The 13,984-nt window shown below is 45.0% G+C and overlaps 4 protein-coding genes across 8 annotated transcripts in view; 2 read left to right on the forward strand and 2 right to left on the reverse strand.

The window, feature by feature from the left end:
• Window positions 1-9,165, forward strand: part of LOC115771091 (trichohyalin) — a 35,846-nt gene extending 26,681 nt beyond the window's left edge. For 4 of the 5 annotated variants that reach the window (XM_030716644.1, XM_030716645.1, XM_030716649.1 and 1 more), the window contains 3 exons: window positions 4,830-5,065; window positions 5,140-5,388; window positions 5,755-9,165. In XM_030716644.1, coding sequence (XP_030572504.1) covers window positions 4,830-5,065; window positions 5,140-5,388; window positions 5,755-8,335 — 3,066 coding nt within the window. In that variant the 3' untranslated portion in view covers window positions 8,336-9,165. The remainder of the gene's footprint in view (window positions 1-4,829; window positions 5,066-5,139; window positions 5,389-5,754) is intronic. The other variant, XM_030716648.1, reaches the window with a different exon arrangement.
• Window positions 9,166-9,259: 94 nt separating this feature from the next.
• On the reverse strand, window positions 9,260-10,477 carry LOC115771094 (negative elongation factor E). Its single transcript, XM_030716652.1, has 4 exons — window positions 10,267-10,477; window positions 9,677-10,197; window positions 9,446-9,612; window positions 9,260-9,361 (listed from the first exon to the last, which is right to left on the reverse strand). Exons 1-4 carry the CDS (start codon window positions 10,345-10,347, stop codon window positions 9,285-9,287), a joined length of 846 nt encoding a protein of 281 aa, XP_030572512.1. The 5' UTR covers window positions 10,348-10,477; the 3' UTR covers window positions 9,260-9,284.
• A 65-nt stretch (window positions 10,478-10,542) lies between these two features.
• On the forward strand, window positions 10,543-12,124 carry LOC115771215 (60S ribosomal protein L14). The gene is made up of 4 exons (XM_030716815.1): window positions 10,543-10,549; window positions 11,107-11,231; window positions 11,465-11,659; window positions 11,856-12,124. Exons 1-4 carry the CDS (start codon window positions 10,543-10,545, stop codon window positions 12,036-12,038), a joined length of 510 nt encoding a protein of 169 aa, XP_030572675.1. The 3' UTR covers window positions 12,039-12,124.
• A 26-nt stretch (window positions 12,125-12,150) lies between these two features.
• Window positions 12,151-13,919, reverse strand: LOC115771092 (LETM1 domain-containing protein 1). The gene is made up of 4 exons (XM_030716650.1): window positions 13,688-13,919; window positions 12,999-13,613; window positions 12,655-12,943; window positions 12,151-12,596 (listed from the first exon to the last, which is right to left on the reverse strand). Exons 1-4 carry the CDS (start codon window positions 13,789-13,791, stop codon window positions 12,258-12,260), a joined length of 1,347 nt encoding a protein of 448 aa, XP_030572510.1. The 5' UTR covers window positions 13,792-13,919; the 3' UTR covers window positions 12,151-12,257.
• Between the last annotated feature and the right edge of the window lie 65 nt (window positions 13,920-13,984).

Genomic DNA, 13,984 nt, shown 5'->3' on the forward strand with positions numbered 1-13,984 from the left:
GGTAAGATTTGGACATGAATTTCGACTAAAAAATCGGTGTTCAGATTTGAATGCCAGATTAATCTAGAGGGAAAACTATGAAGAAAAAGCCAAACCTCGTAAAAATCGGATGAGATTTGGCCGAGTTATAGGGGTAGGAAATTTTGACCCATGTCTATGTACGAATCTTGAGGCAAGATTTGGACATGAATTTCGACTAAAAAATCGGTGTTCAGATTTGATTGCCAGATTAATCTAGAGGGAAAACCGTGAAGAAAAAGCCCAACCTCGTAAAAATCGGATGAGATTTGGCCGAGTTATAGGGGTAGGAAATTTTGACCCATGTCTATGTACGAATCTTGGGGCAAGATTTGGACATGAATTTCGACTAAAAAATCGGTGTTCAGATTTGAATGCCAGATTAATCTAGAGGGAAACCCGTGAAGAAAAAGCCCAACCTCGTAAAAATCGGATGAGATTTGGCCGAGTTATAGGGGTAGGAAATTTTGACCCATGTCTATGTACGAATCTTGGGGTAAGATTTGGACATGAATTTCGACTAAAAAATCGGTGTTCAGATTTGAATGCCAGATTAATCTAGAGGGAAAACCGTGAAGAAAAAGCCCAACCTCATAAAAATCGGATGAGATTTGGCCGAGTTATAGGGGTAGGAAATTTTGACCCATGTCTATGTACGAATCTTGGGGCAAGATTTGGACATGAATTTCGACTAAAAAATCGGTGTTCAGATTTGAATGCCAGATTAATCTAGAGGGAAAACCGTGAAGAAAAAGCCCAACCTCGTAAAAATCGGATGAGATTTGGCCGAGTTATAGGGGTAGGAAATTTTGACCCATGTCTATGTACGAATCTTGGGGTAAGATTTGGACATGAATTTCGACTAAAAAATCGGTGTTCAGATTTGAATGCCAGATTAATCTAGAGGGAAAACCGTGAAGAAAAAGCCCAACCTCATAAAAATCGGATGAGATTTGGCCGAGTTATAGGGGTGGGAAATTTTGACCCATGTCTATGTACGAATCTTGGGGCAAGATTTGGACATGAATTTCGACTAAAAAATCGGTGTTCAGATTTGAATGCCAGATTAATCTAGAGGGAAAACCGTGAAGAAAAAGCCCAACCTCGTAAAAATCGGATGAGATTTGGCCGAGTTATAGGGGTAGGAAATTTTGACCCATGTCTATGTACGAATCTTGGGGTAAGATTTGGACATGAATTTCGACTAAAAATCAATGTTCAGATTTGAATGCAAGATTGATCTAGAGGGAAAACTATGAAGAAAAAGCCAAACCTCGTAAAAATCGGATGAGATTTGGCCGAGTTATAGGGGTAGGAAATTTTGACCCATGTCTATGTACGAATCTTGGGGTAAGATTTGGACATGAATTTCGACTAAGAAATCGGTGTTCAGATTTGAATGCAAGATTAATCTAGAGGGAAAACTATGAAGAAAAAGCCAAACCTCGTAAAAATCGGATGAGATTTGACCGAGTTATAGGGGTAGGAAATTTTGACCCATGTCTATGTACGAATCTTGGGGTAAGATTTGGACATGAATTTCGACTAAAAAATCGGTGTTCAGATTTGAATGCAAGATTAATCTAGAGGGAAAACTTTGAAGAAAAAGCCAAACCTCGTAAAAATCGGATGAGATTTGGCCGAGTTATAGGGGTAGGAAATTTTGACCCATGTCTATGTACGAATCTTGGGGTAAGATTTGGACATGAATTTCGACTAAAAAATCGGTGTTCAGATTTGAATGCCAGATTAATCTAGAGGGAAAACTATGAAGAAAAAGCCAAACCTCGTAAAAATCGGATGAGATTTGGCCGAGTTATAGGGGTAGGAAATTTTGACCCATGTCTATGTACGAATCTTGAGGCAAGATTTGGACATGAATTTCGACTAAAAAATCGGTGTTCAGATTTGATTGCCAGATTAATCTAGAGGGAAAACCGTGAAGAAAAAGCCCAACCTCGTAAAAATCGGATGAGATTTGGCCGAGTTATAGGGGTAGGAAATTTTGACCCATGTCTATGTACGAATCTTGGGGCAAGATTTGGACACGAATTTCGACTAAAAAATCGGTGTTCAGATTTGAATGCCAGATTAATCTAGAGGGAAAACCGTGAAGAAAAAGCCCAACCTCGTAAAAATCGGATGAGATTTGGCCGAGTTATAGGGGTAGGAAATTTTGACCCATGTCTATGTACGAATCTTGGGGTAAGATTTGGACATGAATTTCGACTAAATAATCGGTGTTCAGATTTGAATGCCAGATTAATCTAGAGGGAAAACCGTGAAGAAAAAGCCCAACCTCATAAAAATCGGATGAGATTTGGCCGAGTTATAGGGGTAGGAAATTTTGACCCATGTCTATGTACGAATCTTGGGGCAAGATTTGGACATGAATTTCGACTAAAAAATCGGTGTTCAGATTTGAATGCCAGATTAATCTAGAGGGAAAACCGTGAAGAAAAAGCCCAACCTCGTAAAAATCGGATGAGATTTGGCCGAGTTATAGGGGTAGGAAATTTTGACCCATGTCTATGTACGAATCTTGGGGTAAGATTTGGACATGAATTTCGACTAAAAAATCGGTGTTCAGATTTGAATGCCAGATTAATCTAGAGGGAAAACCGTGAAGAAAAAGCCCAACCTCATAAAAATCGGATGAGATTTGGCCGAGTTATAGGGGTGGGAAATTTTGACCCATGTCTATGTACGAATCTTGGGGCAAGATTTGGACATGAATTTCGACTAAAAAATCGGTGTTCAGATTTGAATGCCAGATTAATCTAGAGGGAAAACCGTGAAGAAAATGCCCAACCTCGTAAAAATCGGATGAGATTTGGCCGAGTTATAGGGGTAGGAAATTTCGACCCATGTCTATGTACGAATCTTGGGGTAAGATTTGGACATGAATTTCGACTAAAAAATCGGTGTTCAGATTTGAATGCAAGATAAATCTAGAGGGAAAACTATGAAGAAAAAGCCAAACCTCCTAAAAATCAGATGAGATTTGGCCGAGTTATAGGGGTAGGAAATTTTGACCCATGTCTATGTGCGAATCTTGGGGTAAGATTTGGACATGAATTTCGACTAAAAAATCGGTGTTCAGATTTGAATGCAAGATTAATCTAGAGGGAAAACTATGAAGAAAAAGCCAAACCTCGTAAAAATCGGATGAGATTTGACCGAGTTATAGGGGTAGGAAATTTTGACCCATGTCTATGTACGAATCTTGGGGTAAGATTTGGACATGAATTTCGACTAAAAAATCGGTGTTCAGATTTGAATGCAAGATTAATCTAGAGGGAAAACTTTGAAGAAAAAGCCAAACCTCGTAAAAATCGGATGAGATTTGGCCGAGTTATAGGGGTAGGAAATTTTGACCCATGTCTATGTACGAATCTTGGGGTAAGATTTGGACATGAATTTCGACTAAAAAATCGGTGTTCAGATTTGAATGCCAGATTAATCTAGAGGGAAAACTATGAAGAAAAAGCCAAACCTCGTAAAAATCGGATGAGATTTGGCCGAGTTATAGGGGTAGGAAATTTTGACCCATGTCTATGTACGAATCTTGAGGCAAGATTTGGACATGAATTTCGACTAAAAAATCGGTGTTCAGATTTGATTGCCAGATTAATCTAGAGGGAAAACCGTGAAGAAAAAGCCCAACCTCGTAAAAATCGGATGAGATTTGGCCGAGTTATAGGGGTAGGAAATTTTGACCCATGTCTATGTACGAATCTTGGGGCAAGATTTGGACATGAATTTCGACTAAAAAATCGGTGTTCAGATTTGAATGCCAGATTAATCTAGAGGGAAACCCGTGAAGAAAAAGCCCAACCTCGTAAAAATCGGATGAGATTTGGCCGAGTTATAGGGGTAGGAAATTTTGACCCATGTCTATGTACGAATCTTGGGGTAAGATTTGGACATGAATTTCGACTAAAAAATCGGTGTTCAGATTTGAATGCCAGATTAATCTAGAGGGAAAACCGTGAAGAAAAAGCCCAACCTCATAAAAATCGGATGAGATTTGGCCGAGTTATAGGGGTAGGAAATTTTGACCCATGTCTATGTACGAATCTTGGGGCAAGATTTGGACATGAATTTCGACTAAAAAATCGGTGTTCAGATTTGAATGCCAGATTAATCTAGAGGGAAAACCGTGAAGAAAAAGCCCAACCTCGTAAAAATCGGATGAGATTTGGCCGAGTTATAGGGGTAGGAAATTTTGACCCATGTCTATGTACGAATCTTGGGGTAAGATTTGGACATGAATTTCGACTAAAAAATCGGTGTTCAGATTTGAATGCCAGATTAATCTAGAGGGAAAACCGTGAAGAAAAAGCCCAACCTCATAAAAATCGGATGAGATTTGGCCGAGTTATAGGGGTGGGAAATTTTGACCCATGTCTATGTACGAATCTTGGGGCAAGATTTGGACATGAATTTCGACTAAAAAATCGGTGTTCAGATTTGAATGCCAGATTAATCTAGAGGGAAAACCGTGAAGAAAATGCCCAACCTCGTAAAAATCGGATGAGATTTGGCCGAGTTATAGGGGTAGGAAATTTCGACCCATGTCTATGTACGAATCTTGGGGTAAGATTTGGACATGAATTTCGACTAAAAAATCGGTGTTCAGATTTGAATGCAAGATAAATCTAGAGGGAAAACTATGAAGAAAAAGCCAAACCTCCTAAAAATCAGATGAGATTTGGCCGAGTTATAGGGGTAGGAAATTTTGACCCATGGTAGCCTTCTATGTGCGCCTATATACACGACTACATATATGCAATATAATATATTCCCAGGTAATTGTTTATCGCACTGAGCACGAATATCATCATCAAATACCGCTAGCCACGCCCGACACTTTTACGGATGGCACTTCGGCGCGCACTCAGCGCTCCGAGGATGAGCGCACCTCACGCGGCGCCGAATCGCTGATCCTCGATGTACACGCCAAGCCGGAGCTGCAGAGCAAAGGCTCTGCGCCAAGAACTCAGCTCGAAGAGAAGTTTGTCATCGATATGCTGGAGAGCGATGGGTGAGTACGGGTCGCATTAGGTCTCAGGTGGCCAAATTGTTGCTTAGGTGTGCGCTCTGCTTACCCCACTGTAGCTATGCCGTGGTGCGCAAGGAGCCGGTGCCAAAGCCGACGCCTCCCGCGCGCCGTAAGAAGTTCACGCGCTCGCCGGGCGAACGTTTTGCCACGTTGCCCAGCATACGCGGCTCGCGTGGCTCTCCGCCGCCGGCACGCCCACCGCCGCCGCAGGAGTACACGCCCAGCGAGGACTCGCCACTGCCGCCCCGTCGCAGATCGGCCGCCAGTTTGGAGGAGATGTCCGCTGGCCTGCTGCTCAAGTCAAAGTAAGAACAGCCACGCCCGCCGCTTGCGTTGAAAGTTTTTTCTTTCGATTTCAGTTTTTTTGATTTGTGACTTTTTGCGACCTTTTGAATTGTCTCGAATGCATTTTTGTTAAGTTTTGTTTTTGTTGTTAAGTTGTAGGCTTAAGCGTCATAAGCTAAGACCCAGTTTTTAATGCTAAATACTGCTCCTAAAACCTAGATACACCCAATACACACACACGCACACATAGACACTAATAAAACCGAAACATGAAACACAACGCACTCACACGAGTTTGACCAGCTTTTATTTTCCTTCTGTTCGATTGCCGCTTGCCCAGAGTGCAGACCAAGCGTTTCTAATGCTCCTTAAACCCTATTCCCTAGTTACGCGACACTGCCGTCCGCACAGCCGGATCGGGAGCAGCAGCCGCAAAAGGAGGAGGAGGATGATTATGAGGAGCCGGGAGCACTGCAGCGACCAGAATCGCCGCGCAACAATCTGCAGTCCGGCGAGGTCATCAACAAAATGAAGTTCCGACCGTTGCCAGCGCCGCCACGCCCACCGCGCGAAAAGCGTGCGACACGTGGCGGCAGCGGCTTGGATAGCTACGAGGACAGCGAGCGCGTGGCCAGCTCCTCCACGGCAGACAGCTGCGAGCAGGGCGAGTTCGAAGTGGAGGTATCAACACAAACGGATCCACTGCCCGATGATTTCGTGTGCGAGGAGTTTGAGATAACCGAGGACATGAAGGTCATAGAGCCACGTCGCTCCACAGGCGGCAAGACAACGTTGGAGGATCTGCTGCGCAGCACGCAGGCCCAGGAGCCAGATGAGGTGAACAGCTCACGTGTGCTCACCGAGGATGAGCAGCTAGCTAGGGGACTGCAACGTTTCCGCGATGCTAACCAACGCAGCCTGTCGGAACGTTCACGTGCATCCTCTCAAGCGGATCGCTCAAAGTCGCTGAGTCGCCCGCAGACTCCGTCCTCAGCGGTAATCATAGAGCGACGCGTACCGACACCAAGTATCGAGGGAGATGCCACGGTGCAAGCGGCGCTCATTGTGCGGCCCATAAGCGCCGCCGATCTGGAGGATGAGGAACTGCGCCGCGAGGAGGAGGAGCTGAGGCGTGAGGGCCTGCTGTCCGATAGCTCAGTGCAAAGCAAGTCCGATGTGGAAACGGCCGGTGAGGAGGAGGAGCATGGCGAGGTTGCTCTCAGCGATTACGCAGCCAGTTCGGCGGATTTGGATGCAGCCGTGGAGCAGCTGCAGCAGGCGCAGCTAGAGAGTGACTACGACAGCAAGCTGGAGGATGATGAAGTCGAGCGTACGCTACGAGAGAGTGAGTACGATGAAGAGGATGAAGACGCTGGCGAGAAGTACTCGGACCACTACGACGAGGAAGAAGGCTCGCAAGGTAAACAAGAATCTACCGAACAGGAGCTTGATGAAGAGCTGGAGAAAGAGCTGCAAGAGGAAATGGAAAAAATGCTGGCAGAGTATCGCCAAGCTGAGATTAGGGAATCGAGAGCAAAGGCGCTCGCAGAAGAGCTGCCAACATCCGAAGAAGATCATATACCTTCCGAAGAGGACATATTGTCTGATACGGAACAGGTGCTATCCGAAGTGGAGCAGGTACTATCCGAAGCGCAGCACGCACTATCCGAATTGGAACCTGCACTATCCAAAGTGGAGCACGCCCTATCCGAAGGGAAACCGCCGCAAGCCGAAAAAATCGCAGTGGAAGAGGTGACCATAAGAAGAGCCGTTGCGCACGAACCCACAGAGGCCGAAGTTGATGCCAAATTCGTAGCCACTTTACCCACCGAGCCTGCTACTGGCCACAGCCAGGAGTTGCTGGCGACAGAGGAAGAACCAGAGGCGACACCCTTGCCGCCACCACGTCGTAAGTCCACCACACAACTAGAACCGGCTTCCAGCGAAACATTGACCATCGCAGAGCAGATCACACCCGAGCTGACACCCATTCGGGCGCTGCAATCCCCACCAGAAGCGCAGCTGCCGACCCACTTGCCGGAATTGGAGGTGGAACGGCTGCGGGTGCATGCACTACAGGCTGGACAGATTCAAGTCTCGCAGCTGCATGGCACGCAAGTCAGCGCCGATGAGCTGGCCTGCAAATCGGGTCAATTGGTTGTGCAGAACATAAATCTGCCACCAGGTTTCATTGATGACATTGTGGAGCGCGTCAAGGAGCAGCGCCCATCTCTGCTGACCAGCGAGACGCAGACGAGCCGTCAGCCCAGCAGTGAACCCACCGCTAGCGATGTGGAGAAACCCACCAAACCACCACGCCATGGCAAAGCCGCTGAGTCAACGACTGCAACAACGCAAAGCAATCTCGACGAACAAACGCAGACAGAAGCTGCCATGCTGCCATTGCCCCCACCACCAGCTGTGTATCCCAGCGTGGAGTATTTGCAATCCCTGGCTCCTTTAGCCTTTTACAATTTGCAACGCAGTGCCGAAGCGGAGCAGGCGGAAGCTGCGTCTGGAAGTGCGGAGCGCAAGGCGCCGCATAAATGCCGACGTCGCCACGTCCAGCAGGAGCAGCATCAGCAGGAGCATGACACCGACTCAGAGCTTGATGAACAGCTGGTGGAACGGCCACGTTCTCGATCCCGTCGTTCGCGCACGCGCAGCGCTACACAGCCGCTAGAGGATTATGACGAAGATCAGCCCAAGACAGTGGTGCAGGCGGGTCGACAGTTTCTCTCCGTTTGCAGCCTGGAGCTCGTTAACATTATCAATCAGCTTACCCACTTTGTGCGCGGCGATGTGGGAGTGGAACCCGCACAACAGCCTAGAAATATATCTGCGCTCATGGTGCTCTTTATATTGATAACTTTTGGTGTGCTCGTCTTTCTACTGACGGGCCGACAGGTGCACACACATCACTGGGACTACTTCAATCCGCCTGGCAACGAAGGCCGGCAAACGTGAAAAGAGCTCCCCAAACTTTGGACTTTTGTTGCTTGGCATTTGTATGCCAAACGATACTTGGGCAATTTTGCATTTTGGAGCATGAAACGAATTTAGAAAGCGGCCAAAAGCGACCGCTCGAAACCAAAGGCCTTAACCTTAATGATATATTCTACATACTAACAAAAAATACTTTAGGAAGGAAGCAAGGTGGGCGAGAGGCGTTGCCTATGCTACTCTACTACTAGTCGCAGTTTAACAACTAATCAATCGAACAACAACAGTCAATCAATCCCTGTTCAAACATCATCAAACAGTGCAACAACATACCGACTTATATAGAACATACACATATATCTCATACTAACCAAACAATTCAACTAAAATATCATATTTTTTTTACAATACTACCAACAACAGCAACAATAACAACAACAACGATCATGTATTAAATATGTACTTAAACTAAGTGAAAAATCATTATCAGCTACCTGATATGGTGAGCGGTCCAAGACGGGCTCAAGTTTGTTGGCGGACACACAGTCTACTTATTTATGCTAATATTACAATTTTGTTCGTTCATTTTTCTACTTTTGCAACACAAAGTGAAGAAATTCATTTGTTCAATGCTTAAAAAAATCTATTGTTGGTTTTTATTTAAACCTGATTTTAGGTAAAATATATTAAAGATGAATCGTTAAACTTCTCATGAATTCATAAAAGCAAGATATCTTCGATTTAGTCGTAATAAATTTGAACCGCGAATACTTAGCAAGAGGGTGACCTTATGTAAGTACATTATATATACTTATAGACGTGTATTTTCAATAAAGCAAGAAACTATTTAAAAATGATGTGTGTGTGTTATGAAGGGGTAAATGAACTTATGACTTACCTAATTGTAAAGTGAAATGATAGAAATGATGAGGCAAAAGTAACTTAAATACGCATGCGACTAATCTAAATGGGTTTACATTAGGAAATCATCATTATATTGAACCATTTGGCGCAGGTCTTTGTGACTGCCCTTCTGCGATTTGCTGGCCGCTGAAAAAGAGAACAAATTGTCAATAAATTAAAGTAAAACTTATAATTAATATTAATAAAATTGTATACTATATATAAATTTACCAATAGACGACCAAACCGCTGAGGATGACGCATCGTTAATTGGTTCAATTTGCGGCTGGCGACGTGCCAGCTGCACTTGCAGGACAATGCCAGTGACGCTCTTGCCGTGCATTTCGGCTATAGCTCGATCAGCTGATTCCGGCTTGGCGAACGAAACAAAGCCTCGGCTGCAAAGCATATGAAGATATTTATATAAATATATTGACCAACAAATACAATTAAACCACGCACCTCTTTTCGATCTCCATCGAAACGTTGACTATGGTACCGTAATCATTAAACGTTTTCTTGAGGAATTCCTCGGTAACCTTGTTGCCCGACACGAAAATCGTGTTGCCAGCGCGCGGCTTCTCCGGCTGTGTCGTATCTAGCGTCACCTTCTCTGTCAGCCCACGCTCTTCGCGATCACGTTCCGTTGCAAAGTGCTGGTACAAATTCTGGCGGCGTGGCTCCTCTTTTATGATTTCACTGATAATGGTTTCCTGTGCCACATCGTTCTGTGTGGACGAGAATGGCTGGTACGCAGCAACGCTTGTTTCTGAAGTGGAGCGCTTGGCTCGCTCCTGGCCTTTGGGACGCTTAAATGAGGTCTGGTCCTGCTTGGTCTGTTGCTTTTGTATGGCTGGAATGGCGCCGCTTTTGATTAGCTTGCGAGCCACTTCCCGTGCATCACGCGCATCTGTGGGTCGCTTTAAGGTCAGAGCGCTCTCCGGCTCTTGTTTGGGCGCCTTGTGGGCTTGTAAAGCTTTTTTCTAAAAAATGAAAACATTTACAGTTATAAAGAATGTACTAAGAGACGCCGGCTTGGCCAGAGTGTCCACCTTTTTCTTCAGTTTTTGATATTTCGCTTGCAGCATATGTTCCTCTTCAGTTAGATTATTTGGAAAGTGTATATACACCATTGTGTGCAGTTTTCAGTCAATATGACTCACTATTCTTAGTTTATTTCGCAAATATTCTTAAATATCTTAAAACTTTGTGACTTTTCGACACTTTAGCACTCTAATGTTGCCAGACTACCGCAAATATATTTAACATATTAACGCTGCCAGACCATCACAATCATGTGTTGTGGCGACCATTAATATGTTAACATTATGTCATGTTATTGAAAATATTTTTTGGTGTAGTTTAACACTTCTTTCTTTTTTTGACGAGGAAAACTGAAATTATTCATTTTAATAAATCCTGCTGTATAATATTAGTTTCCTTAAACTTATTTTGGCAATGTGAAAATCAAACTATTCTGTTAAGCATATCAGAACTGTAAATAAAACGTATAACAGTGCTGTAAAATGAACTCAAATTGCAACCCTGTTCAGTGCACACTTTTCGCCATGTTGACGCGGAGTTGTCAAAAATTTTTCGTTCCTTCTCTTTCTTTCCGGTTAGCGTCATGGTAAGATCCCACCAAATATTTTCCTCATTTGGATGAAAAATGTGAAAATTAAAAGGTTTAAAGTGCGCATGCTGAATTAAGCAATGCAAATGATTTTCATGGAAGCCGCGTTTAGTTGCCGCTAACAAAAATAATCAAAAGTAATTGTGTTTGTGTCTGCATAGAATATTTCACGTGGTGACTATAAGTTCAGTTAGCAGGCGGCCAACGCGCTGTCCATGTGTACATACAAAATGAAAAGTTGAATTGTTATTTATATAAGCTCTTAATTCCGTGTACTTGCAGCCTTTCGAGAGATTCGTACAAACTGGTCGCATCGCCAAGGCCTCGGCAGGACCCCTGAAGGGTCGTCTGGTGGCCATTGTCGACGTCATTGACCAAAACAGAGTAAGTGGCTCCGCCTATGCAGGAGTAGCAGCAACAAGCATGTGTTCGCAGCACGCAGCAGATGCACATGATGATAATTTGTCTTCTTGATAGGAAGTGCCAACTGACACATAAATGAAGCTATTTTTTTTTAACTGAAAGAGCACTGTCTGCCCTAAGCGTTACACACTGGTTGTTGCTGTTCACCAAAGTAAATTAAATAGAACTAATCTATAATCACATATCAATTGCAGGTTTTGGTTGATGGTCCGCTGACTGGTGTTCCACGTCAGGAATACAGATTGAACAATCTGCATCTGACCAAATACCGCATCAAGTTCCCATACACGGCGCCCACACGCATTGTGCGCAAAGCCTGGGTTGACAGTGACCTGAAGGCACAGTGGAAGGTCAGCCCCTGGTCCGTCAAGGCACAGAACATCTGCAAGGTGAGCAAATATCGAGGGAACACTTCTTGTTTGAAGTGCTGCACATGATGATAATTGAAAGTTCTTGATAGGAATTGCCGGCTGATACATACATGAAGCTAGCTTTTGTTTTAACTGAAATCCCAGCCTAAAATCTGAACTTTGCAAATTGTTAATGTTTCTAGTTACTAAACATACATTTTTTTAATTATTACAGCGCTCGCAATTGAACGACTTTGATCGCTTCAAGCTGCGCTATGCCAAGCGCCAGCGCAACAAGCTGCTGACCATTGCCTTCAACACACTGAAGAAGCGCACCAAGTCCGATGGCACACCACGCATCCTCAAGAAGGATCGTCGCGAGCGTCTGCGCGCTGAGAAGGCCAAGGCCAAGAAGTAAACAACACATTTAATGAAAGTAACTGCTTGATGAACATCCAACACAAAGGAGCAAATAAAAGAAGTGTTATTTTTAGGAAAAACACACGCATCCCTATTTGTTTACTCTACCGCAGAAGTATTTCTAGTTTCAGTTTTCAACAGTTTTATTTGCTTTTATAAAACAAAACGCGTTTTTAGTTTGCAATTTTTGCAAACTTAAGCAACTAGCACCATTCCCTCAGGAGTCTTTGTTGCAGTAGATGGTCTTCCAATTGTTGGGATGATTATAGCCCAGAAGAATAGGTAGATGTAGAAACAGTGTGATGTGCTCGCCTTGTATTAACGTGGAGACCTTCACCCAGTTGCGTAGCCATTCGATCATCTGCTCGGCGTTCAGATTATCCGGATTGAGACCGCGCAGATAGCATGAGTAGCGCAACGCCGGCAGGCTTAGATTATGGACGCCACCTTCGCGCGTAATGGCTAAATCCATGTAGTGCACCAGGAATGCGTGCTCGTGCAAGCGATGCCGTTTGAACAGGCTATTGGGCAATCCATGCATCTTGACTAGACATTTCTACGAGGAAGATTTGGGTTTAAACAAACATTACGAGCTGCAAGCATATGTCACATACAATGTGTCTTCGAGACATGCCCAGCAGTGAGTAGGGTCCCTCGGCAAATATGTCCTTGACTGCGATCAGAGCCTCTGGCGTGGGATGTGTGCCGCTGCCCAGTTGACCTAGAATGCATTCGAACTCTGCATGCTTATGATGTCCCGCGACAGACTTCAGTTTGGCCTGCAGGCAGCGCAGCACAGATTTGTTGCATTGCAGTCTGCGTTTCATGAAATAGCTCGGAAACTCGATGCGCTGCTCTGGCGTCCAGAAGTGCGTCGTGAGAAATGTGCGTGGATAATAAAAGCTGAACAGGATTATGCACAATTATGTGTCCAACTGGGATAAACTCATCGACTTACACGAGCGGAAAGAAAGCGTAGCCTACCATGGGCAGTGAGCAGCCAATCAATGCCGGCGCCACTTTCATCATGTCGCGGGGCATTTGCATGTACAGCTCGAGTTCTTGGCGATTCAACGCCCGGATGCCTTGCGGCGAATCGTTGGCTATGCGCGCCACCTTAAGGAAACGCTTCATGTCCGCGAAAAAGTCTTTGACGCCATCGAAGAATGCTCGATAGAGCTGCATAGCCTTTGGAAAGTTCTTCTCCAGCACTTTGTCATAGTTTTTTACATAGTTGAAGTAGCGCGCGAAGATGTAATCCTGCATATCGTCCCGCATCTGCTCGCGCTTCGATTTCTGAGGCTCTCGATCCTTGTCCTTGTTTTTTTTATCCGGTGAATCGTCGCCGGGCGTAGATTCAGTGCGCGTTGATGTGTCTGATGTTGTTCCAGTCTTTGGCTGTGATCCTTTGGCTTTTTTTTCATCCCAGCCCGCCTCATAGATGACCTTGCCAACGCTGGTTATCTCAGCGGCTACATTACGCTTGATTTGTGGCGGAGTCGTGTCCATTGGCTTTGGAGCCGACATTTTGGGCTGTTCTTGTGTGCTGTAATTCGATTTCTGTCCGCTATCGCTGTTGTAAATGAGTTCTTAATGCCGGCTGATAATTGGCGTCGCCTTTGCCACCGCCGCCGCCGCCGCACTTACCTGCCGGGGAGCCGCGATGTGCTGCACAGTCGCACCAATCGACGGCGCTCCTGTGGCCACCTGCCCCAATGGCCCCTGCAGGCCACACGCAATGCCAACGCCATTATGCGACAATTCCAACCTTATACACCCACAAGCGCGCGTAATTACGCAACGACTGCAACTCCGATGCAGGAGCCAGCCTAGATTGTTTCGCTTAATTATTTTAATCTTTAACTTTTCTTCTTCTTTAGATGAGAGGCCGCTGCCAACTTCACGCGACACGAAACCGAAATAGATACATGTTGCTTCAAGAAA

This window comes from Drosophila novamexicana, unplaced genomic scaffold (assembly GCF_003285875.2).
Source record: "Drosophila novamexicana strain 15010-1031.04,08,12 unplaced genomic scaffold, DnovRS2.1 tig00000024-arrow-pilon, whole genome shotgun sequence".
Classification (NCBI taxonomy): domain Eukaryota; kingdom Metazoa; phylum Arthropoda; class Insecta; order Diptera; family Drosophilidae; genus Drosophila; species Drosophila novamexicana.

Bases quoted from the DNA above. Each gene is read 5' to 3' on its own strand.
- LOC115771094 (XM_030716652.1), bottom strand. From the start codon at position 10,347: ATGGTGTATATACACTTTCCAAATAATCTAACTGAAGAGGAACATATG. The intron at 10,198-10,266 runs GTGGACACTCTG...TTCATTTTTTAG, and splicing joins ATCAAAAACTGAAGAAAAAG to AAAAAAGCTTTACAAGCCCA. The intron at 9,613-9,676 runs GTGCGTGGTTTA...TATGCTTTGCAG, and splicing joins TCGATGGAGATCGAAAAGAG to CCGAGGCTTTGTTTCGTTCG.
- LOC115771092 (XM_030716650.1), bottom strand. From the start codon at position 13,791: ATGGCGTTGGCATTGCGTGTGGCCTGCAGGGGCCATTGGGGCAGGTGG. The intron at 13,614-13,687 runs GTAAGTGCGGCG...CATTTACAACAG, and splicing joins ACATCGCGGCTCCCCGGCAG to CGATAGCGGACAGAAATCGA. The intron at 12,944-12,998 runs GTAAGTCGATGA...AATCCTGTTCAG, and splicing joins TACGCTTTCTTTCCGCTCGT to CTTTTATTATCCACGCACAT.
- LOC115771215 (XM_030716815.1), top strand. The intron at 11,232-11,464 runs GTAAGTGGCTCC...TATCAATTGCAG, and splicing joins ACGTCATTGACCAAAACAGA to GTTTTGGTTGATGGTCCGCT. The intron at 11,660-11,855 runs GTGAGCAAATAT...TAATTATTACAG, and splicing joins AGGCACAGAACATCTGCAAG to CGCTCGCAATTGAACGACTT.